A 27,122-nucleotide genomic window follows, 5' to 3' on the forward strand; every position below is an offset into this window, starting at 1 on the left:
TCAATTGGGGTCATAGTATTCCCACCCCAATTTGCACCTAAAACTCTATTCAGGCTGGTGCTGGGGCATCCAAGTCATGAGCTTCCAATTTGGCAGCTGACGTTTGGCCAGAGCATATCAGGCATTAGAAATTGAAAATTTGGCCTGATGTTTTATGCCCAGAAAAATAGGCAATCCAAAGTCAAATTTCTCCCCTATTTTGCAATTTCACCAGTGGCTGGCTGTTTGGTGTGCTTTACGGAACAATGCATGTTGCCAGCTGTTCCTTTATAATTATGTTCAATACTTCCAATTCTTCCATTAAATTTTCATTGCCACATATTTCCATAACTCATCCGAAGCTTTGTAATTGCTGGGTTCCCTCCAAACCCACTGCACTTTTTAGCTTGTCAGGCTCTAAAATTGGAAACCTGTTTGTCTTCAAAGCAAAAGGTGCTGACTGCCAAAGCAATCTTTATATATCTGCTGTATGTATAAATTGCCTGCTTGCAAATAGTTACGGAAAAAACTGCTCCTGAGCTTCTGGAAATTCAAACATTTGCTTCACTGTCTCAGAATATCTATTTTTCAAATTCTCAGTGGAGATGTGCAGCTTGCTTCCACGTGCAAGCACTACACAATATCACCTATAATTAACATGAACAGTGCCATAAAAGATGTCTTTTTATATTACTAAATACCTACAGTATTATCCAGATTAACTTTGGGAAGTCAGGATTAGAAAGCGCAACTTTATGAAAACGTCCATGATTAAAACAAGAGAAGCATTTTCACAAATTAATGTACACCGAAACCATCACAAAATGGAGGTAGTAGTTTTTTTCTAACAGACATTAAATAAATTAGGTTTGTTCCGTCTATTGATACAGCTCCTGAGCAGTTATCAAATGCTGATTTAACATTTGGAATAAATTCAAAATTAAATAGAAGGGAATTATTTGCCATTTCAAGGAATGTTGTGTTTTCAGTTGTTCTGAGCCTTGGTCAGACCACCACCCGAAATATTGAGTGCAATCTGGAGGACTGCACTATTAGCCTCACAGGGTACAGTGCAAATTCACAATGATACTGGGGTTAAAGACAAGTTGAATAACTTGGTTTGTATTTTCTTGAATTTAGGTTGATTTAATCAAGCCATCTAAAATAAGTGATTTGATGAGTCAATACAGATGAACTATTTCCTTTGGCAGGAGCATGCAGAACACAGCATAGAATCTAAAAATCAGAGCTGGACCATGAAGAAAGCAAGTAGAAATCTGAACTCCTCCCCCTACCCACCAAAGGCTAGACATTGGATCAACTGAAATTTGAAGCTAAACAAAGATTATTAGGCAAGGGTATCAAACATTGTGGATTAGTGTCCGAATGAAGGTATAGGTCAACCACGACGTAACTGAATGATGAGGTTTGAGAGACTGAATTGTCTGCTTCTGTTCTCATGACTTGCATTTTAAGTTTACAATCTGTACAGCATATCATGCAACAAACATCATGGAAAGTACAAAACAATAAAGATGCTCTAAATGCCATTATATCCCAGAACAAATTCTGTGATCCATACCATCCTCGTACACCAGTATCTTTTACTTTCATGAGCACCAAAGTTTAAACACATTTCACAAGGCACAAATTACTGGCCAGCACAAGTAAAACATATCAGCATCAGGGGCTCCTGCATCAGCAATCACATAAATTAGGCCCTGTGTAAGGTTGTCACTACTCCATGTCACAGCCCAAGAAGAATACTCCGTATTTGAACAACAGGCTTTTCCCACTCATGGCACCAGATATTTGCTTTATCCTCCAAATGAGAATTTGGTACAAATGTTTTTTTTAAATTTAGAGATTGAGATAATGCTTTAGATAGCAAGCTGAAACAAATTAAATCCTTGTAATTTCAAATAACAGAAGAGTATTTATTTAATGTGCTTTACCTGCCATTTTTGTGTTCAAAGCAGGTTAGTTTTCATTGAGCTACACAAATCTAAGAAATGGAAACCATGTAGTTTATTTTTAAAATCATTTTATTTCTTTAGATACAGAAGAAATAATCCAGAAACGACTAATGTCAATTAGCTTTCAATGTCTTCATAATCCACCCATTCCACACTCAAATGAGCTAGCAATTATTTTACAAATGTGAAACGCACCAACATGCAAACCACTCAAAAATATATTTAAAATGAAGCTTCATAAATGGTACAGAATTTTGCACTGCACCTTCAATTAACAAATGGCACACATTGTTAAAAATAAACAGTGGGTTCTGACATGATTGTTGTATTTTACATTTTTAATTTGAGACTTAAAAATACTCCCATTTGTTGGTGGCCTGAAGAAATTATGCAACTATTCAACCTTGCATTAAATTTATATGGTTCAATAAATTTGCATGATATTAAGCACAGCAACAGAATTAGGTAGAAAAGCAAAGAGCACAAACTATTCTTAATGACACTATGCCCAAAGCAGCTTGAAGAAATAAAATTTAAGGCTTCAGTTTGAAATTTATTTTGTATAATTTTACATACCACATTAACTGCAGTAGGAAAGATATATTAACATACTCTTGTGAAACACCGCTATACATTGCACATTCTGGGCAATTTGCTACTTCAGTATTGTACAATTGAATAGCTTTTTAAAAATCTCAACCGCTGACACAAAGTAGGAATTGTGATACCTTTACACTAGAGCATGCTTTAATAATCATACTGGTGTATTAAATGTTATCTATAGATATTTACACTTGTGACGTTCACCCCAATCCCCTTGTCCATATGTATGCAAGTATGTAGAACTTGTCTCTATTATAGCCAAAATAGTACAAGGGACTCCAGCAGTCCAAATGTAGCCAGTGTTCCCTTCTCAAGTTTCCTGACTTTAGAGTGTTATGCAACACATTTTTAAAAAACTGTTGCCTTCATTGGGCTTCTTGTTCAATCCATAAGACAAAGTGAAAGAAAAAATTTAAAGCCCGAGTGTTAAATTTGATGCATCTCAATATATGCCAGTGCGCTGGCATTTCAGGATGGCCATGAATTAGAACTTCCCTGAAAACAGCAGGCAGTTGGTCCATCGCAATGCGAGATTCAGTTGTCTTGTGTTTATTGAACATTAAGCCTGACTTCATGATACAAGGCTTTAAAATTCCCTTTACAATGATAAGAGTATGAAATTAATATCGTGGAATGCTCAACTAAAAGAAAAGATTGTCAAAAGTCTGGTTGACATTTTCCCACTAACACTGTATTTATTTTTTAAATTCATACACAATAGCACTTCATTTTCAAAATAAATTCATCATTCTCGATTACTTCACACTTTGAAAACAAGTTAACAGATTATGTGCTTCCCCCCAACCCCTCCCCATCCCAAACAAAAAAGAAAGAGCAGAACAGGGAAACATTCACATCCTCCACCATGAGCTCAGCTGTGATAGAATTTTTAAAATATTCAGCTTTAAAATAAATAGTCTATATTTTATTCATGGTGTCAGTGAACATGTTGATGTTGCGTCAATAGAAAAATCTGGGTTCCTCATTTGTAGGTAAAGAGAACGAGTCCCTGCTCATTGCGTCTGGTAACCTGCCATCCCAAAGCCAGCTTGGTTAGGTATAACAGCAGTACCCTGCCCTTGGGCTGGCTGAGCACTAAATCCACCGACCCAGGCAGCTGCAGATTGAGGTTGACTGCAAAGAAAACAAAAAAGTATTTCAATGAATTTAACTTAAAACTCCTTACTGATCACAGCACATGAACTGGACATGACTTAAATTACAAAATATTAATTTCCCAATAATCATTCAACAGGCATATAAAGGAGGATTTAATATGACAGTTAAAATTGGGAGGGGACACATTTACAGAACTGTTATGCACACAGGCTGAATTATAGGGAAATATAATTTTGCACACCCAGTTTCTCCACAAAAGGGTTCACCTGGGCAGTGAGTTCAAGCTACTTGATCCAGTAAAGTACTTACTCTACTCCAAATCCTTGCTGATTCCACGCTTGGCCATACATGCCGTAAGAGGGCACCTGCCAACCATTGGCTACATACTGACCATACTGTTGAGCATTACCATACCATTGGCCCCACTGACCCCAGGGCTGAGCAAATTCCATCTGAATGAAGGGGGTAATAATATTACGACACATTAGATACATGCGACAGGCTGCAACAAAAGCAAAAAGTTTGAAATTCAGTTGTAAAAGCAAGTTACTTAAGTCAGCTTACCTGCTGATACTTGTTAGCTGAATCAGTAGTTTCTTTACCCCAATAGCATTTAACAATATGGCCTTCAATAGTGGTTCCATTAACTGACACTATAGCATGAGCAGCACTATCATGGGTTGCAAACCTATTAAAAATACAAGAACATTAGCTTCTGTAATTTTTGACATGATTAATTTACACCAATCAATTTCCATCTAAAATTTGAAGCAGCCTCAAGGACTCATGGCAGACATGCTTCAAAATCAAGGACAAAAAATTTGCACACCCCTGCTGTACACCAGACACATTGAAAACATGTGCACAAGGCTATTTTAGCACCCAAATTTTCATCTGGAAGGTACTGGTTTGTGCACGAGTAACAGCACTCTCACCAGCTCACGCAAATAGTCATTCTGCATCTGCAATCCTGGCAACATCTGTGATCATGCCACCTCGATTGATGGCCACAATTGTAGTGCCTCCTGCTGGAAAGTAAGCAGTCTGACAGGCACCTGCTCTAAAGTATCCAGGCTGAAACAGGAATACTGGTCCCTTGGAGCCCGGGGAGAGGCAAATGTAATTTTCTTAGTGCAGAATAAAGAGTGTAACTGGAATCTTCATTCCTACCCCCAACCCTTTCTATAGCTTTCCATCAATCCTGGGAACAACCAGACCTGTTCAAACATAATCAATAACCAGGTGCACTGATCGACATGCTCACTGTTTTTATGCTAATCTTCTTGAGGAGATTAGGTGACAAGTTCTTGATGAGTTGGCTTGCACAGGGAAACGATGTGCAAGTCATCAACTCCATTCTAATGAACCCAATGCCCACAATGCTCTTTCTACTATCCATCAAGAAGCTATCATGTTCTACAAGATAGAAAAAGTCACACCCATCACTGGCCTTGCCATTCGCAAAAACTTGAAAAATCCACTAAGTACTTAGATGTTGGGAATTCCAGAAAACAACAGTTAACATTCATGCAGCAGATACCAACCCAGCAAACAAGTAGACATAATTGTGGGATGTACACAGCATAAAAGGCCATAACTTCCTTTGAGTAGCAATCAACGTCGGCTTGTCGCACCATGCTCACTTATCTATGGTAAATTTCTTCGATGCCTGTCCTGCCCTACCTTCTGCCCCAGGCAAGACAAGATCCAGGCAGCACAGTTGTCTCCGAAGCCCAGCATCGCAGTCCAGCAGAATTGGACTGAGGACATGTCCTCTTTTCACAGCATTGATTGTTGTCATCCAGGTAAGTCTAAAGGTCCAGCGAAATTGATAGGCCAGGGATAAGATGAGCGTCAACATAGATGGATCAGATTTGGGTGCGAAAAACTGTGGGTGAGGGGCAGTCAGGTAAGGAGGAGTCCCCTGGTGGGGGTCCAGGATGTGTGCGTGTGGACACTTTGTAGAAAGTGTTGGTAATAGTTACCCATAAGCAAGATCCTTTAAATCTACCAGCCTTTTAAGAACTAACCATGGTGGAAACATCCAAAGTTAGCAATATAAATTGCATTTTCAGAGGTTCCCAGCGCAGTGCAATTGTCCAGAGGAAGTTAGCACTTTTGGACCATTGCCATGCAAACCCTTACTTGCAAGGTTCCAAGAGGGATTCCCCAGCTCATCTTTGAAATCCAATAATGGAAAGGTTATACGGCCCCACAATTTCACAGCTGAGGTTGTGTGGCCATTTCACCATTTCCAACTGACTGAAATATTTCAATTCTAATAGCTTGAGGTCTAACATATTGTATCCCTCATCCATCAGAAAGCATGTTCCAGTATAGCTTAAGATCTAAGCAAAATGGAACAATTGAAACAAAGTGGTAATAGTTGGTACTAATCTGACCAAAATAATCTAAAAATGAACCATATTTAAATTAAAATGGACAAAATGAATATCGGAAGAAGTTTAACAACACCAGGTTAAAGTCCAACAGGTTTATTTGGTAGCAAAAGCCACACAAGCTTTCGGAGCTCCAAACCCCTTCTTCAGGTTCTTCCATTTTGACTCACCTGAAGAAGGGGCTTGGAGCTCCGAAAGCTTGTGTGGCTTTTGCTACCAAATAAACCTGTTGGACTTTAACCTGGTGTTGTTAAACTTCTTACTGTGTTTACCCCAGTCCAACGCCGGCATCTCCACATCAAAATGAATATACCAGAGGCACTGAAGGGAACTAGTGGACAGATTACATAAGTAATCTGTAAAAATATTTTAACAGTACAACTTACATGTGAAAAACAAAAAAGCCACAGAATAACTTGAGCTTTTTAAATATTAAGAATGGCTTTACATTTAAAATAATTATATTTCAAGCAAAGCAAAAAGATGTTACAAGCAAAACCTACCTAACAAAGGAGTATCCCTTTTCTGGGAAAACACGAATTTCCATGATTTGCCCAAATGGTGAGAAAGTCTGACGCATAAGCTGTTCTGTAAGAGTTGAAGGATTATAAAACATGCAAGAATGTTAGTCCTACAATATATGAATATTTTGTTTTAATCAATACTGGTACCATTTGTCATTTATTAAATCAATGTTGTCCATACCTGTTAGGCCTGAAGCAATACCTCCACAGTAGACGGTGCAATTTGTGGAACTGGACTGATTTACTACTTCTTCAAATTTTAGATGTTTTGAACTACCTATAAAGGGAAAAAAAGTTAGTCTCTTCAACTCGTGCCAACAGCACAAGTGGTCATGTTACTGGCCTACTAATTAAAGGTCTAGATTAATTAACTGGCAACACCAGTTCAAATCCTATCATTGCAACTGGAGAATTTAAATTAATTTAATTAAATAAAACTGGAATAAAAAGTTACCATTAGTAATGGGATCTATAAAACTACCATTAAAAACCCATCCAGTCCACCAATATCTGTTAGGGAAGGAAATCTGCCATCCTTACACAGTATGGCCCACATAAGACTCCAGTTCCACAACAGCACGGTTGACTCTCAACTGCCTTCTGAAATGGCCTAACAAGCCATTTTAGCCCACAATTCCAAAAAGTCTAGGAATAAAATCAGATAGGGCACCCAAAAACAATTTAAGCACCTGGACACCCAGCCTAGTATACTCTTCAAAAGTTCTCCCCATTAACATCTGGGAATTGCTTCTCCTTCCACCTTGAAGAACAAGGACAGCAGGCACATGGGGACATAAGAACATAAGAAATAGGAGCAGGAGTAGGCCATCCAGCCCCGCGGGCCTGCCCCGCCATTCAACAAGATCATGGCGGATCTGAAGCGAATCAGTTCCACTTACCCGCCTGCTCCCCATATCCCTTAATTCCCTTATCGATCAGAAATCTATCTACCCGTGATTTAAACATATTCAACAAGGTAGCCTCCACCACTTCAATGGCCAGAGAATTCCAGAGATTCACCACCCTCGGAGAAGAAGTTCTCCCTCAACTCTGTTCTGAACCGGCCCCCACTTATTTTGAGGCTGTGCCCTCTAGTTCTGGTTTCCCTTCTAAGTGGAAAGAATTTCTCTACCTCTACCCTGTCGAGCCCCTTCATTATCTTATATGTCTCTATAAGATCACCCCTCAGCCTTCTAAACTCCAACGAGTACAGACCCAATCTGTTCAATCTCTCCTCATAAGCTACACCCCTCATCTCCGGTATCAACCTGGTGAACCTTCTCTGCACTCCCTCCAAGGCCAATATATCTTTCGCAAATAAGGGGACCAAAACTGCACACAGTACTCCAGTTGCGGCCTCACCAGTGCCTTGTATAGTTGCAGCAAGACCTCCCTGCTTTTATATTCTATCCCCCTCGCGATAAAGGCCAACATTCCATTCGCCTTCTTGATCACCTGCTGCACCTGCAGACAGGAGTTTTTGCGATTCGTGCTCAAGGACCCCCAGGTCCCTCTGCACAGTAGCATGATGTAATTTTTCTCCATTTAAATAATATTCCAATTTACTATTATTTCTTCCAAAGTGGATAACCTCACATTTGCCAACGTTATGTTCCATCTGCCAGATCCTCGCCCAGTCTATCCAAATCTCTCTGCAGACTTTCCGCGTCCTCCACGCAATTCGTTTTCCCATTCATCTTTGTGTCATCAGCAAACTTTGATACCCTACACTCAGTCCCCTCCTCCAGACCATCTATGTAAATGGTAAACAGTTGAGGCCCCAGCATCGATCCCTGCGGCACGCCACTGGTCACCAACTGCCAACCAGAAAAGCACCCATTTATTCCAACGCCCTGCTTCCTGTTAGATAGTAAGAGTTTTAATAACACCAGGTGTTGTTAAAACTCTTACTGTGTTCACCCCAGTCCAACGCCGGCATCTCCACATCCTGTTAGATAGCCAATCCCCAATCCACGCCAACACCTTACCCCCAACTCCGTACACCCCAATCTTCTGCAACAACCTTTTGTGAGGCACCTTATCGAATGCCTTCTGGAAATCTAAAAACACCACTTCCACCGGTTCCCCTCTGTCAACCACACTAGTCACATCTTCATAAAAATCCAGTAAATTCGTCAAACACGACTTTCCCTTCATGAATCCATGCTGCGTCTGCTTGATCGAACCATTCTTATCCAGGTGCTCTGCTATTTCTCCTCTTTAATGATGGACTCCAGCATCTTCCCAACTATGGACGTTAAGCTAACCGGCCTGTAGTTATCCGCCTTTTGTCTACTTCCTTTTTTAAACAGTGGCGTAACATTAGCTGTTTTCCAATCAGCCGGCACTACCCCAGATTCCAGCAAATTTTGATAAACTAACGCATCTGCTATTACCTCAGCCATTTCTTTCATCTGTGACATCTGAGAGTTCCCCTCCAAGTCACACACCACCCTGTCTAAAATATATTGCTGTTGCACCATAATTCTGGAACTCCCCATTATCACTCTTCGTATACCACCATGTACCATCACAAGGACTGCAGCAGTTCAAGGTCGCTCACCCCTTATTATCTTCTCAAGGGCAGCAAAATTCACAACCAATTAATGAATTAAAAAATAGGTAACAAGTAAGGTCACAATGACTGATCACGTCAAGAGTTTAGAGTAGGAGAATGAAGTTTATAATCCTGGTCACAGGCACGTTTTGAAGTGTGCTGCATAGCACAAATACTTCTATAAATAATGTAATGTCAAACTAGAACAAAATGATTTTGTATGATATATTGTGCATTTCAAATGTGGTGCACTGAGTATACAGTAAAATACAATTAACAATTAGGCCTGAGGAAAGGGGAGTTAGCATCACAAAGTAAAAGAAAGTTTGAGCTAACAGAATTACATAAAAATTGCAAAACAGAAATGTGCACACTCTCGTCAAAGTTGGTGTTTATCTGTTACATGAGAAGTGGTCTGAATTCTACATTCCCACTCCTCAGCCACATTTAATCTATTCTTAGGAGGCATGATTGTTACTTCATATGCAAACTCAACTCGTTTAAAATAAAACTTTTCCTGCTCTGTTCCAATTCCCTTGCATTTACTCTTCAATCAATGTTACCTTCCACTGGAAAGTTTCCATCTACTCCATTCTTTACTTTAAAATGCCAATCAAATTGCCTCTGAATTCTAATGAACACAGTTCCACATTTTCCCCCATCATTGCTGTTTCCCAATAACAGGTAGCAGTGTGAATCGATGTTTGTTAACTCAGCATTCATACTCCGTATGAAGCCAAAATTGTTAACAGCCCTTCAACTAGGAGTTTCACTCACTTTTTAACAGCAAGCCACTTCATTACCTAATGAATCATAGCCCCAAATCCACCCACAAGCATTTCCAGTTTTCTCACAAAAGTAATAAAGATCTCCACCTTTCTTTTCTCTGTTTATTCCTCCATTTTTTCAATATGCTTTCAGCTCTCAATTACAAATTACACCTATCAACAGTCTTTAAATTGGCAAATCATTTCCTCTGGATGGTAATGGTCATAGGTTCGGAAACTGCTGCAAGCAAGGTGCATCTTGATGTTACTAACTGCTGCAACTGTTCATAGGAGAGAAGGTTCGTGGAAGGACTGCCAACGGTGCTGCTTTGTCCTGTGAGGTGTCAAGCTTCGAGTGTTGCCAAAGCTACACTCATCCAGGCAATTGGAGAATATTCCATCACACTCCTGACTTGTGCCTTGTAGATGGCAGACAGGCTTAGTGGTGGTGGGTAAGAATCAGGAGAGTTACTCAGGGCAGGATTTCTGGCCTCTGACATGTTCTCGTAGACACAATATCAATATGGCTAGTCCAGATCAGTTTCTGGTCAATGCCAGCCCCAAAATGTTGATAGTGGGGGATTCAGCAATAGTGATGGCATTGAATGTCATGAGGCAATGGTTAGATTCTCTCTTGCTGAAGATGGACAATGCCTGGTATGTGTGCAGCATGAATGTTACTTGCCACCCCAGGCCTGGATATTGTCCAGGTCATGCTACATTTGGACATATACTGCTGAAATATCTGTATTGTAATGAATGGTGCTGTTGTGTACATCAGCAAACATCCCCACTTCTGTACGTATGATGGAAGGAAAGTCATTGATTAAGATGATGGTTGAGCTGAGGGCATTTTGTCCTGAGGAACTCCTGCAGTGATATTCTGGAACTGAGATGATTAACCTCCAACAATCACAATCACCTTCCTCTGTGCCAAGTCCAACTCCAACCAGCAGAGAGTTTCCCTCCGGTTCCCATTGACTTCAGTTTTGCTTGGGCTCCTTAATGCGACACTAGGTCAAATGCTGCCTTGATGTCAAGGGCAGTAACTCTCACCTCACCTCAGGAATTCTGTTCTTGTCTCCATGTTTGAACCAAGGCTGAAATGAGGCCAGGGGCTGAGTGACCCTGGCAGAACCCAAACTGAAAGTCAATGAGCAGACTATTGCCAAGTGCCACTTGATAGTGTTGTTGATGATCCCTTCCATCACTTTACTTATGATCAGGATACTTTGGTGGGGCAGTAATTGGCCAGGTAGATACCATCATTGCAGCTGCACTGAAATAGCTTAGCGAGGGATACAGCAAGTTCCAGAACAAAGGGCTTCAGTACTATTGCCAGAATTTTGCCAGGGTCCATAATCTTTGCCATTCCTTGATATCACATGTAATGAATCGAATTGGCTGAAGGCTGGCATCCATGATGCTGGGGACCTCAGGAGGAGGCCAAGATAGATCACCCACTTCGTGGTTCTGGCTGAAGGTTGTTGAGAATGCTTAAGTCTTATCTTTTGCACTGTGCTGGCGTCTTGCATCATTGAGGATGGGGATATATGTGGAGCCTGCATCTCCAGAGAATTGTTTAACCGTCCACCACCATTCACAGCTGGATGTGGTCGGACTGCAGAACTTGAATATGATCCATTGGTTGTGAAATCGCATTGCTCTTAGGCATACCAGTAGTCCTGTGTTGTAGCTTCCCCATGTTGACACCTCATATTTAGGCATAAATAATGTTGCTCCTGGTATGCCCTCTTCACCGAATCTGGGCCGATTCCCTAGCTTGATGGCAACAATAGAATGGGATACGTCAGGCCACGGGGTTACAGACTGTGGTAGAGTACAATTCTTGTGCTGCTGATGACCCAGAGGATGAAGTTGCTAGATATCTTCAAAGAGTTTATCCCACTTAGGACGGTGGTAGTGCCACACAACTGGAGGATATGTTCAATGCCAAGTCAAGACTTCACCTCCACAAGAACTGTGTGGTGGTCACTCCTCGTGATGAGGATAAGATTAAGTATGTTTTCCCTCTTGTTGGGTCCGTCACCACCTGCCACAGACCCCAGACTAGCAGCTACTTCCTTTTGAACCTGGCCAGCTCGGTCTGTGGTGATGCTACTGAGCCACACTTGGTGATGAACAGTGACATCCCCAGAGTACATTTTGTGCACTTGCTATCCATAGTGCTTCCTAAGTGGTGTTCAACATGGAGAAGTACTGATTCATCAGCTGAAAGGGGGTGGATACATGGGAACCAGCTGGAGGTTTCCTTGTCCGTGTTTGACCTGATGCCATGTAACCTCATGGAGTCCAGAGTCAATGTTTTTTTTTAAGTTTATTTATTAGGGCCACAAGTAGGCTTACATTAACACTGCAATGTAGTTACTGTGAAAATCCTAGTCGCCACACTCCGGTGCCTGTTCGGGTACACTGAGGGGAGAATTCAGCCAATGTACCTAACCAACATGTCTTTCAGACTGTGGAAGGAAACCAGAACATCCAGAGGAAACCCACGCAGACCTGGGGAGAATGTGCAGATTCTTCACAGACAGTAACCCAATCCGGGAATTGAATCCGGGTCACTGGCGCTGTGAGGCAGCAGTGCTAACCATTGTACCACCCACTGAGGACTCCCTGGGAAACTCCCTTGCAATTGTATACCACTATGCCACCACCTCTGCTCGGACAGGATATTACAGTAAAAAATCTCACAACACCAGGTTAAAGTCCAACAGGTTTATTTGGTAGCACAAGCCCCTTCATCAGGTGATCACCTTCATCACCTGATGAAGGGGCAGTGCTCCGAAAGCTTGTGGCTTGTGCTACCAAATAGACCTGTTGAACTTTAACCTGGTGTTGTGAGACTTCTTACTGTGCTTACCCCAGTCCAACGCCGGCATCTCCACATCGGACAGGAGATACCCAGAGATGGTGATAGTGTCACATTGATGGTACATTATCTGTACAGTGTTATTCTGTTCTGAGTGTATGACTACATCAGGCTGTTGCTTGACGAGTGTCTGAGACAGCTCTCTCAATGATCTGTAATGACCTGGTTTTACCATCTCACTTTGCAATGGATATTAAATTGACCATTTTCCAATCTGCCAGTAGACATTCACTCCATAGAACCCCAAAGTATAATTCTTGAGCTTGTCCCTTCATAAAGTTGTGGCCCACTTACAAAAACGGAGGTTATTTTTTCAAGCATGTGCTCACTGTTAATAAGCCCTTAATTTTGATTAATGTTGAGCAAATCTCGAAACAATTGAATTATTTCAAAATAATTTGCGAAAAATTGTTAGTCTTTCAAAGACAACAACAGACTCTGGTTCTTCACCAAACTAGCTAACAAGGCGGCTTACGGTCAAATACAAGATCTTCATCAATTCAGTAAAGACAGTAAATTGGACACCTTCAAAAATTATGACGTAACATTGATTGAGAAACCTACTCTCTGGTGCACTCTTTGGAGCTGGCGGTTTGCGTGTTGCCCAGTTTGTTCGAATTTGCCGGCCTCCCAGCCATTGACCACCCATGTGCACAATTGCATTTTCTGCATCCTATGGAAATGAATAAAGAACGGAGAAGTGATGTAAGTTCTGCCTCCAACAATAATTATTCCATTCAAAGTTCACTTTGCTTCCCAATTATAAAATTCCGACTGCGGGTATAAGAGTGCAGACATGCCTATATGCAAATCTTTCTTCACTTAAAGTCCTTATTAAGGAAGGATGAACATATATGAACAAACAAAAATGACGCAGTACACTTCCCGGGTTACTAGTTGCTAAACTATTCCAATTCTACTGTATCAATGGACACTGCATGTATCAATATTTGTAGTTTAGGCATTGACGTTTGCAGACTATAAAATATTTGTATGGTGGATTGCAAAGTACACCTACAATGCCAAGGTTTTTTAAAGCCCACAGATCGATCTTCAATATGTAAATTAATTTCATAAAGCTAATAATTTGTTTTTTACTGCTATAACATTTATAGACCAAGATCTAATTGAATAGTGGAACAGTCTTGAGGGGCTAAATGTCTGTACCTACTTCAATACTTAGAAATACTCGAGCATAAATTTTAGGCGACCTCAAGACAATAATTTAAAATGTTCAAGAAATAAGAATTGAAACAAAGATCACAACCAGACCTGAAGAAATGTGTAAACTCAGAATTTCTAGATTATCTGGAATCTGACTTACAAGTAGGAGATAATTTAAGTTTTGCAGAATTTAAACCCAAACAACTTCTACTGAAAATTAAACCTCACAGAAATACAAGTTAATATTTATGGACTAAATCAAATTTATCATTTCCAGACTATCCAATTATTGAATAGCCAAAAGACAATCGTATTACTTTTCACTTTACATTATATAGTTTATAAAGCAATAGTCAAAACAATTACTTTCTTTCTGAAGTTACAGCCATGATGTAGTGAAAAGAGATGGGTCAAGAACTCAAAGTACAGTGCCCACTACCAATCTGAAGCCAGATTTTAAAATTCTGGTAGCCTTTAACTAGTCCTGGGCCAAGAGGGTGTCGACAACATGGATGAGAATCTACCAATACTGTTCTGTAGCCTGTCACAAGTACCACCATAATTCTTCAAATGAGCGTGTCTTAATTTTTCTTCTTTCCATTCCTTTCAGGATACAGTCAACCTACCTATGCATCCAATTCCCTCTCAGCTGAGATCTACTTCAGTGACAGAGCTGTAAACAAAAATCTGATAATTTTGCATATTTAATAGCAATTTTCTAACACAAGTGAGCCTAGTGAAAAGCAATTCACAAAATGGCAGTCAGCATCATCCAAGCCAAAACCTCACTTAACAGGTGCACTGCATAAGGACTTGCTGTATTAGGTAAAGATAACCAATTATACATTAACGAACATTCATGAAATAGAAAGTTTGTTACTGATTTATTTCAGTGCAATAAAGGGCATTGTCATTTGAGACAGCGCTGTGTAAACTATCCTTCAGTCTGTTATCATCAAAGAGAATGCATATCTTATGAAAAAAAAATCAAAAAGTGGACCAGATGCAAATGATAAATTTTAGAAAATAGACAGACCAGAAATATCACCGGCTTCAATCACATCCTCCACCTCAATGTATTTGCTCATCCATCAACATACTAAGTAGTTATGTAGGAAAATACCTATGCAAGTCCCAAGTGTGCACTATTACCTGTATCTACAGCTTCCTTTTACTTCTACAGGAGATAACCCATCCAAGAAGTGCTTTTTTATCCATTATATCCAAATTGCTAAAACTGTAATTTCTGTATCTTTAAGAAATTTTCAGATTTCCCAAGTGAACAGATGCATAAATGCTAGTGTGGCAGAGGACATTACAGATCCAACAAGTGAAGAGGGCAGTGTTAACTCAACATTATTACAATTATGCAGCTCTTCCTTGAGACTCACTCTCTCCCCAGCTCGATTAATGCTCTGTAAATACCAGACCGAAAAAGGAGCAAATCTTTTTATTACGAGCTTCCATCTTACCGAGGAGATTTCAGGTCAATCCACATCCAACAACCTGCACTGAAAGTCATTTTGACAGCTGCAACAATCCACAACATTCTTAAAGAGTCAATTCACCCATCTCCCATTATGAACAGTTCCTTTAAAAAATTCCAGGATCTGGATCAACGTCTTTGTCAAAAGCAAATCAGTTTTCCCTTTGGCCATAACCTGTGTACCAGGTTTCATTGAAATCATCCATTAGTTTGAGATTTATTGTTTGCAGTTACTGTAGACAAAGACTAACAAACAGATTACATCTAGCCACCTTAAGTGGCAGAGATAAAAAAATATGCAAGTTACTGGGGTCAGGCTGTAGTTAAGAGTGGTGTGCTCTGAGCATGTTAGGAAATGGGAAAGGTGCAGAAAAGCTTCATTCGGATGATTTCAGGGTATAGAGGCTTTAAATACAAGGAACCGTGAGGACATTTTTAAAACTAGAATTTAAGGTAGTCAATTGAAAAGTCAAATGTTTAGGGACATGCAGCAGGCAGAGGGATTACAGAATTAATGGAAATGTTAAGCAAACCAAATCAGGAACGTGATCTCAATGGAATTCTAAATGGAGCAGTCATGTCTAGCTGCATTCAAGAAAGCTGCAAGGATATTACATTGTGCAAGATGAGTAATTGAGTTCTTTTTAAAAATGTCTTTGATAGAAAGTCTTTCCTTATCCATTCAAAATGGGAATTCAGAAATAAGAGATCATCAATTTTAAACTGCCGTTATGAATGAGGGGGATAAAAATCTATTTTACAATTTGTTGGAGCTTGGGACATTTTGCCTCATGGAATATTGGGCTCCACCCAGGCTACTAAAGTCCATGTTTTTTCTAGAGATAAGAATTCTAAAGGAAATAGGTTTCAGCTTTTCAAATTACCAAGGCCCTGTAGGGCCAACTCAGTTGTCACAAAACAACCTGAACAAGGAAATACAAATGGTGAAGTGGTACATTCAGGCAGGATACAAAGAAACATTACTGAGAAACACAAAGGAGGAGCACTAAGGGGCCATTTGATTCAGTCTGCTCCATCATTCAATATGATCATGGCTTATCCTCTATCTCAATGCCATACTCCTGCACTCTCTCTATTCTCCTTGATGCCTTTAAAGTCTAGAAATCTATCCATTTCCTTCTTAAACATATTTAATGACTTGGCCTCTGCAGTCTTCCACAGGTTCACTACCCTCTGTCTTAGTCTGAAATGGCTTACCCTATATCCTGAGACCATGATCCCTTTTTCGAGACACCCCCACCAGGGGGAACAACATCCCTGTATCCAGTCTGTCCAGCCCCGCCAGAATTTTACAGGTTTCATTGAGATCCCCTCTCATTCTAAATTCCAGTGAAAACAGGCCTGGTCTTACCTTGCATTAAGTTGATCTTTCTCTACATCCTAGCTATGACTGTAACACTACATTCTGCACTCTCTCATTTCCTTCTCTATGATATGTTTTGTCTGTATAGCACGCAAGAAACAATACTTTTCACTATGTTATTATGTGACAATAATAAATCAAATCAAAAATTCTCTCCTCATACGATAATCATGCCATCACAAAAATCAGTGTGATGAACTTTCATTGCATGCCCCCCCTACAGCAAGTGTATCCTTCCTTCGGTAAGGAGACCAAAACTACACAATACTCCAGGTGTGGTCTCAGCAAAACCCTGTACAACTGCAGTAAAACATTCTTGCTCCTGTACTCAAGTCTTCTTGCAATGAAGGCCAACATACCATTTGTCTTCCTAACTGCTTGCTGTACCTACATGTTACTTTCAGTAACTGGTGTAACTTGGACACCCAAGTCCCTTTGTCATCAGCATTTCCCAATCTATCACCATTGAAATAATATTCTGCCATTCTGTTTCTCAACCTGAAATGCAGAACTTCACATTTATCCACATTATACTGCATCTGCCATGTGTTTGCCCGCTCACTCAATTTGTCTAAGTCATCATGAAGCCTCTGAACATCCTCCTCACCGCTCACATTCCCACAAAGTTGTGTCATCAGCAAACTTGGAAATATTACTTTTGCTTCCCTAGTCCAAATTATAGGTGTATATTGTGAATAGCTGGGGTCCAAGTACTGATCATTGCTGAACCTCAAGTCACTGCCTGACACTTTGAAAAGAATATATTTATTCCTACTGTGTTTCCTGTCCACTAATCAATTCCTTCCTAATCCATGCCAATATTAATCCCCAATCTCATGTGCTTCAGTTTTGCACACTAATCTCTTGCATGACACTTTATCAAAAGCTTTCTGAAAATCCAAATGCACCACATCCACTGGTTCACCCTTACCTATTCTACCAGCTATGTCCTCAAAAAAAACTAAAAATGGCTAGTTTTTGGCAGTTTACCAAGGGACATTGATAGGGAAAACAGCGGATTTCCAACATAAAAATGAAGTATCTCTCTGAATGAAATACCCCAATGGATAGAATGGTTAGGACACAAGAAATGGATCAACGGCTTATCCAGCCTCATTTTCTATGACTAAAAAACGCAAATATGATAGTACACTGCATGTCAGGCTATTAACTGCACATTGTACATTCAAAATTTTGGCAAATATTAAAATGCATTACTTTTAATGGTTAAACTGTTACCCAATGCATTACATTTCAGAAGAACTTACCAGTTTACTGTAGAAAGATACAAATCCATAGCCTTTAGATTTCCCTGTTGCCAAGTCTTTTACAACACGAGCGTCCCTGTGTAAACAGATACAGCTGAATAAGTAAAACATAACATACCCCTGAACAAAATAAAAAAAGGAACCACACACACTGTATTGTCAGCACAAGTCAACTTCGAAAAAAAATGGGATTTTTATAATCCCACCATAATAACTAATTGTTCTATCCTTTGTTACAGCTTAACCTTTAGTGTAGCAGTAAATAGCAAACATGCAAACTGTAGTATCCTGAACGTTGTTTCGCTAATTTTACTGAACTGGAAACCATGAACTCTTCAACAGATTTTTAAACACTAACCCTCACTAACACTAAACTGAGAAATAGTCTGCAGTACAAAATACAATTCCAATTCTCCTTAACCATGCATTTCTATACAGAGCCTTTAATAATGTGTGTTCTACCTAGCCACACAAATACTTGAAATATAAAAATTCAGAAAAGAGAAAAAAAATAGGAATTAAAAAAGGCATACATCGCCTGTTAACTGAATTCTTTATTTTTCTTGGTATGGTCAATTCTCTACCCTCTTTTTGGACTGTGGGCAGCTGTAAATTTTGAAAAATTGAGACTTTCAGAAATTTAGAAAATGAATATGAAACTAAAACAATACTAAGCACACCAGTACGAACAACAATTACATAGGATTTGTAAGCACGTCAATAGGATTGGGAATACGAAATTCGCACTATATAGAGCACATTAAAATGTTAACAATCAAGTCTAATAAATTTATAAAAAAGAGAATAAATAGAAATGAGAAAAAAACTACAACTGAGTTAATGAACTTCCAGTGTGCACAGTTCCTTGCAGTTAGCCATGGGGATCCTGTCCATTCTTAACAGCAATTCTGTAAAATAACCAGAATGCTATTACTTTTAATTATGACTCAAACTACAAAAAGCTGCACATTTCTCCATTATTTTCTGTAGCCTGTGTACAAGCAGTCTTACAAGTGCTCTGTTGAAATTTACACTAATTTACTATTTAGATAATTGAAGTAGATGAGAACTACGAAAGCAGCAATAAATACTAGACCAGTCATTACAACACAGGTAGTTGACAGTATATAAAATGTTACTCAACGTGTAGGTTGAAGTGCAAACAAGCAGAAGGTTTTTTTAAAAAAGTGTTAATTTATCTATTTAATTCCATTTTTAAAATGTAGCATCTTCTGAACCGTGCAATTTTAATTAATAAAGGTGTCAAGAAATGACAAGCACTAATATTGATGCAAAGGCCCTTGCATGCATTTTGAACACTAAAAATATTCCCATCTCCCAGCAACACCTACTGGTGGAAAAACGGTACTGCGCATTAATTCATACTGCCCAGTTATCAGAAAATGTCTGCAAATTTATATATTGGCCCATTATTTGATGGGAACATGACACAGCATGCCATCATTCATTTTAAAACATCATTTTTTGATGAGAAAGAGGTAAACCATTAGTTGTGAACTGTCAAACTATTGGGACAATTTGCACTCTGTTGGCCTCACAAAAAACAGGATCTCACCACCAACATGTCAGGAAATTGATGGATTTATGCTATAAATATGAATTGTTCACCGCACAAAGTTAAGGCTATTTCATGGCACAATGGGGTGATTTATGATCCTACCATCCCAATCAATCTGAAGAGAAGCACTGAAAGTGAACTGAAACTTAAGTCTCACACCTGCAGATTTTTAAAAACTTGATCTTTCTACCTCAATTTCTTTCTGCAAATCTGATGCAAAAATTTCCCTCTGCCATATGTTGTTCCTTTCTCAATCCTTAAATTTCATTGGTTAAGAAGATGGATTATTGGTCCTGTGATTCATCAAAGTCTCCAGTGCCTCATTATCAACTCGCACTTCCAGCAAACTGCAGTGCAAAAATATGAACTAAAGGGTGATGAATAAAAAAACCAACTCCCTGCACTTGCCACAGGATGCTCACTCCAGCTAATTCTGGGCAAGTGCTATGGTTGCAGTAAATTAAGGCTAAACTACTCCACTTAACCAAGTATATATACATATCAGATTGCCCTAATAATGGAAATCTAATAGTTCAAATATGTTTAAAACACATTTGCACAGTAATTTGAACTCAACCATAGAATCCATAATTTTTTTTTTACATGCAAATGAATTGTAGCTGACGGGTATGATTACACAGCCTAAACAAATGTCTATTTATCATGGTACTCGAATTCATAGCACAAGAGTTTAGCTACACCATTTTTGCTGGGTGGTCTGCTCCAATGAGAAGTTGCCAGCATCCTGACAGGCTAGTCTCTCTCCAAAAAAACTGAACAATTGAAACAGCTGACAGGTTTCTTTGATTTGAGCACAATTCTTTTTGCATGCCTATGCTTTGGATTGAATTTCACTGGTTGAACTTCATCCTCAGCCAGAACCCCATCCCTTCCTAACAAGTTACCCTCAATGCACTGCAATCCCCCTCATATTCTGCATTCAAATCCATCCTCAAGCATAACGCTAACACAGACCTCAAATGCAACCACATCATGTTCAATTCAGTTTAACTGTGCATTATTTGGTACAACGCCCTACAAAAAAACAAACTGAAAGCAACTTAACTCTCAGCTTCTGATTTGACTTCATAAAAGTACACTATTGTTGTACACTTGAAAAGACATTCAAATCTCAGAACCAAGTTGTGCAAGTCAAGACAAGTCAACCTGGGATACAACCAATGTCTTCAGTCACCCAGATTGTTAGAAAACAAAGTCAACACATGAAACAAAACCACAATTCTTGTAACACACGTAGCCCATGGGATTTTGCTTTCTCTTCACTAATCATTTAGTGACGCACTTGCAAAGCGTCAGTCTATAAATTAATTCCTATACAGATCAACATGTAATATTCAATATTATTCCATGACAGTGGCCAAACAACTGATAGGGCAAGTAATAAGTTAAGGCGGATAAGGTGCAAAGTATGCGAAAATAGAATAAAGCGAGATGTAAAATGCCAACAGTCCACTTAAAATAATTTCTCAGTTATCAGAAACTAAGATATTCCAGTAGCTTATTGAAAATAAAAATCAATTCTTAAAATATTAGCAATCTAGTTGGCCCTGATTTTTTTTGGTTTTAGTTATATGCACTAACTGATATCATATCTGAAGCACATGTGCTAGAGATGCGAATGGTAGCAACCGTTTGACTTGCTATTGACAGGGAGAAAGTTAAAGTTCTGCACACAAACAACAAAAATATAAATCAGAACTATGCTCAGCAACATCCAGTCATTGAAATAGTTATGAGAACAGCCAACATTACAAATGAACAGTAACTACAGCCAGCCAAGAGTTTTATTAGCACTTCAAGTTCTAAACTTGAAAATACTCCCTGCATAATTCCACTCAAAAAATCAAACTTATACACTAACGGAATAAACCATACATTGAGTTGCAAATGTAAACTATTTTAAAAACCAGGATACACTAAAAATTCACACCGACCTAGTCCTTATGCAGATTTTAAACTTGATAAAGAATATTTAGACAATGCATTAAAACATTTGCAGAATTTCCAAATAAACTCAATCTAAAGTTTCAGAACCAGATCACAAGCTACAACATTAAGGGGTATTGCTGATTTGTTGCAAAATAAACTATTGTTCATGTATCCAGAGCTGGTAATTAGAAATTTATATGTGCAAATAAAACCTATATGCAAACCATTTCTATTAGTTGACGATTTTGATTAGATTCAAGAAATACCCAAGCCAAAACAAAATTTGTACAACTGCAAAATACAAAAACAGCACTTTAGGATGACAGATACCAAGACAACAAACTCCTCATTCATTTTTCTGTTGAGTAAATAAATTAACATTAATTGAATCACAACTGCCTATACTGAATTTATAGTGCAAACACTACTTCAAAACCTTGGCGGCTGCGTACATTAACTCATTCATGGAAGATCTTCAATGATTAGGATAATCACATGGAATTGCAACCAACTATTGCATGGTTTATATAAATTGAGATCTAGTTCTGACATCCGTAGAGCAAACATTTATCAAGCTCTAGAATGGATTAGCTAGTATGCATCTTCCGATACAAGTAAAATGAGCAAGACAAATCAACATTTTCTCCTTGGAAGAGTTCTGGACAAAACAACTCTAGCTCAAAACAAAATACATCTTTCACACCTACAGACATCATGTTTTCTGAAAGAACCCTTAGAACCATTGAATCCATGACAAATGACAGAAATCTGCAATATTACATGTCTTTTTAAAGCATAATTGAAAAGGATTATAGCACAGATAAACTATTAGACACTTCACTGATACAACACAGGTGGTGTACAATATAGGGATCACAGGCCAGGTCACTATCATCTTGACTTACGATATTAATGCAAGTACCAGACTTCTATGAATTAGCACTACATCTATTCCAGAAAATACATTAAAAATTGCTACCAGCCTCTCTCCTTATTGTGTTTTCATCAATTGAGGAAACTATCACTACCTACTTGCCAAATATTAAATGGGAAAATAAATACAAAATTCAGTTACAGTTAATACCATCCATTGCTGAGGGGCATACATCATGTGGAGAATGGGACAATCCTTTCTTAATATAATTGCCCAATAAGTTTTATAAAGCATGGCCAAAATTTCTAAGACCAATAATTCAAAACTAACCTGATAAAAAAAAAACCCTCTTCTCCTTTTAGCTAAAAAAAGTTGTGAACTGTCAAGTTACAAGTTATGGACTGGACTCCAGCAGGTCATACAGGACAGGTCGCCTTCCTTTGGATTGTATTCCAAATAAGCTGCTTTTGAATAAAAAGGCTTCACCAAGTAACTGGGGAAAAAAGCCACTATATTTGCCTTGTGCAAAAATGTTACATCTTCTTCACTGTCACTTGACAGAACTCAACTGGGAATATCAGTTTCAGTACTGAATTGATTATTTTGTTTTTAAGAGCTCTGATAAAAGAAAATGCTCAATGTAAAAAATTTGAATTTTAAAGAACTGGAAAATACTTACGATATTCTACCAAAGGGTGCAAATGCAGATTTGAGATCCTCCGTGGTTATCTCAGGGCTTAAGTCACCAACAAACACGTGAAAATGATCTGAGAAGACAATAGGATTTAATAGATACCTTCAGTTAAACTCCGTATCAACCCCACACCATTTTTTCCTGTAAATTTAGATTCAACCATAAACAGAAAATATACTGGTATGATTTTGCAAAAGTACCCATTTTTACTTGTCTCTTTGAGGCTTGGATTTATGTGGGGATGCACAAAAAATGTTAATTGCATTTTCTGAGCTCAAACAGCGAAACAAAAAAAGGCTATGTAATATCCTCTGAGCAAAGTGTTACAGTGATGCACTGCTTAAAGGGAATACTTGAAAAGGAATAGTAAGAACTTAAAACCAACCGTCATACTTCACTGCTCTTACCATGAGGATAACTATCTGGGTATGATACTTGGATTTTCAGAAGTCATTTATTGAAGTTCTACATACAAAACACTTGAGTAAACTTCATGCCAAATTAGCTCAGAATTAAACATGGTTTTATAACAGGAAGTATTACCAATTGAAATGAATCTGCATGGTATCAAATTCTCTCAAGCGCCTTGCTATTGATAGCTTTCCTGAAATAGTTGCTTCATAAATTGTACGCTTGTAGAAAAAATTCAGTAGCAAGGTAGATCAGATAAATGGAACAAAATCAAAGTAACTATACAAATTTATGAAAAAAGTTTTAAATTAACAGAAATTCACAAAATATGGAAAATAAAGTGGTATTTGGGTGATGGGAGTGATGGTGGGATGAAGTAATCAGATTGTAACAGATTGATTCCTTCAAAAAAAGTGGGATATGTATCATGATATGAAGTAGGTTACTGGGATAGGTACACCCATGAATGATGAAATGCTGCACAGGAGAAAAGTAGTCTTCTATTGCTAGAATGGAATAAGAGTTTTGTTTGTAATGGGCATTACGTTTCGGATTCGGATGTTTATATGCAACACTCAGGAGATTGAATGGGAACTATTCCTGTGCAAAGAACTGACTTGATTGGTCAAATGGCCTTGCTTCAGTTTAGGTTTTATGTCCTAAATTAAATACATCTAAAAATGTATGTTCATAAATTCTTGATGTGCACAATATTTAAATTAACTTCAATGCAATACTAATTTCATCAAGTCTTCTGAAAGTATCGAGTCCAAAATAAAAGCTAGGGCACTACAAGACAAGAGGCTTTGGGATTCAAGTTTGAATTTAACCCAGGTGAATGAGTTTAAGTATCTTCTGTCTATTCATTATAAATGTCCTACAGAAAATGAATGTTCAGTTTCAATCCAATTCCTGGCATGCATGTGTCCACTGCACCAAATTGACAGTCTCATTCAGAAACAGCAAAATGGCTGATGTGGAAATGGAAAATATTAATGCTACGTTTTTTGCTGAAAATGCGTTCGAGCCACAATGCTACAACAAAGAATGCTATGTATTGCTCCAGATTCTAACATGAATGCCCAAAATTCAAAGCACCTTCCAATACCTAACATTTTTCAATTTTATTAAAAACCGTTTTGTTCAAAAAACCTTCATGCCTTTCTTTTGAGCAACTTAGATAATCATGAAAACAGCTGCTGAATGTTGCGGATCACAAAAGTATGTGAACAGCATTGAAATGTTACTTCAGTTAAGGAAATTGATGTTTGACTCAAAACACCTGTTTGCCAAGTCAGTCACATTGGGAAGGCATTTAACTCAGCTTTTCTTTGCTACTAGTAATGCCATTAGCTTGCATGTTTCTAAAATCCATTTATACAATATCTTGAAACTATACACATTAGATATAATTTTGCTGAATGCTCTGTATGGGTGACAAAAATAGACCAAACTCTCCAATGATGCAACAATGCAAATCATATGGCCCATTTACTCAAATTTGGACAAAAAAATCAACTCATGTCTATTTCATGCTAGCTGGATTCCAGAATCAAACATTTGCATATTTCCATCCTATATTTTGAATTAAGGGCACTTAGTTTAATTTGTAACTAAATATTAAGCTTTCAGGAAACAAACAACTCCAACAAAAAGATGAAACGGAAGTATTGTATCAACACAAATGTTACACAATAAATACATCAGCATCAATAACTTATCCAATTTTATAAAAGGACAACTGCCTGTAACATTTTCTTCAGTCCCCATAAAGAAACCAAAAACTGGGGAAAAAACAAACTTAAATTAATTTAGACAAAGTCTGACCCAATATGAGTTTGCAAAATGAGCACGCAAATTTTTGGAAATTCAAGTCAAAGAAAAAATATTGCCCTGTTCATTGAAAATACGAAACATGTGGATGACTTGCAAGGTATTACTAGGTTTCACATGTACCCAAGTTAAATTCCAGAACTAGAAGACTCAGATCTTGTGTTGAACGACAAATTTCTCTTCCCCTACAAGACGTTTCACTACATCATTCTTCAGTAGAGGCTTTGAGTTTAAAAGTTGAAGACTCGGATGCAAAAATAATGCACCATAAAACTTCAAAGCAGCTTGCAGGTTCCACTGAAGATAACTTGGGCAAAGGGCTGAAATCATACTCTTTAAAATGTGCAAAAGCACAAATGCATTACAACATTGCTATGCATGTGTAACATACAATCAAAATCAGCTTCAACATACTGGGGGGGTAAAAATCAAAAAAACAAGGCACTTACTGGTTGTATCTTTCTTCTGGCTACTTGGTGTTGTTGCCCAGTTCACTTTGACTTCCTAAAATTTAAAAGTGAAAAACTTCATTAAAAATGAATTAGAGTTTACTTATTCTCACACAACAAGAATTTAAATTTTTTAACAGTATACTGCATTATATGATATTGTTTTATTGTGGGCGTGGGGTACAATAAAAATATAGAACCAAAAAAGTTAACTGACGAGGACCAGCACGGATTTGTGAAGGGTTGGTCACGCCTGATGAATCTGATCAAGTAGTGGATCACGAATACCTACTGATATTATTTGTATGGACTTAAAAGAATTAGTTGAAGCTCATGGAATGGAGGGCAAATTATTGAACTGGTTAGGGAATGGGAGAACAGAAGGAGTAGGGATAGTGGGTGGGTTCTCTAACTCTCAGTATTTGACTAATGGTGTCCCACAAGCTTCTGTGGTAGGACTTCAATTAGTTACTGTATTTATTAACAGCTTAATGGGCTGGAAAGCCACAAATACAAATTTGCCAACAATGACGAAAGGCGGCAATGTGAGCAGTGCAGTTGGAGGCATAAAACTACAAGTGATTTTGATAGATTAAGTGACAGGGCAAAGCTATGGTACACGCATTTCAAAAACAAAGGAAAATGAGCTTAAGAATACCAGGAACCTTGCACTTAAGTACAAGGGTATTTTCCAAACTATTGAGAAGCTAGGAACAGTGGCAGTCCAAAGAGGGATGTGTGGGTGTGGGGAGTTGCCCGAAGTACGCGGATTAAATCAACAGAGCAGAAAACAATCAAAAAAATTAATGGAATTCTGGACTTTATACCAAGAGGACTGGAACACCAGGAGTTGGAAGTCATGCTTCATTTATACAAAGCCTGGTTAAAACACACCTTGATTAACAAGAGCAGTTCTTGGTGCCACAGCTTGGAAAGCCCTTGGGAGTGTAGCATAGTTTACCAGGAAAATACAAAAAAATCCAAATGTTACAGTAAGAGGAAGGATTACACAAACTAGGGCCGCATTCCTGGAATTTAAACATTTCAAGGGACAATTTGATCACAGCTAATAAATTATAGGGAATTGACAGGGTAGATCGGAAGAAACTATTTCTGCTGGCTGGCCAGTCTAGGATAAGAGAACATCTAAACATTAGACCTTTCAGAAGTGAAATTAGTAAACACTTCTGCATTTAAAAGGTGCTGTAAGTTT

At 38.4% G+C, this 27,122-nt stretch overlaps 1 protein-coding gene across 4 annotated transcripts in view; it reads right to left on the bottom strand.

The window, feature by feature from the left end:
* Positions 1-2,006: 2,006 nt before the first annotated feature.
* Positions 2,007-27,122, bottom strand: part of tial1 (TIA1 cytotoxic granule-associated RNA binding protein-like 1) — a 36,127-nt gene continuing 11,011 nt past the window's right edge. For 2 of the 4 annotated variants that reach the window (XM_078223316.1, XM_078223317.1), the window contains 9 exons: positions 25,910-25,964; positions 23,202-23,289; positions 18,120-18,195; positions 13,382-13,490; positions 6,782-6,877; positions 6,580-6,664; positions 4,242-4,365; positions 3,987-4,129; positions 2,007-3,692 (listed from right to left, as the gene is read on the bottom strand). In XM_078223316.1, coding sequence (XP_078079442.1) covers positions 3,572-3,692; positions 3,987-4,129; positions 4,242-4,365; positions 6,580-6,664; positions 6,782-6,877; positions 13,382-13,490; positions 18,120-18,195; positions 23,202-23,289; positions 25,910-25,964 — 897 coding nt within the window. In that variant the 3' untranslated portion in view covers positions 2,007-3,571. Of the gene's footprint in view, positions 3,693-3,986; positions 4,130-4,241; positions 4,366-6,579; positions 6,665-6,781; positions 6,878-13,377; positions 13,491-18,119; positions 18,196-18,652; positions 18,971-23,201; positions 23,290-25,909; positions 25,965-27,122 lie in introns of those variants that run through there. The other 2 variants (XM_078223315.1, XM_078223318.1) reach the window with 2 other exon arrangements.

Source organism: Mustelus asterias, chromosome 11, assembly GCF_964213995.1.
Source record: "Mustelus asterias chromosome 11, sMusAst1.hap1.1, whole genome shotgun sequence".
Classification (NCBI taxonomy): domain Eukaryota; kingdom Metazoa; phylum Chordata; class Chondrichthyes; order Carcharhiniformes; family Triakidae; genus Mustelus; species Mustelus asterias.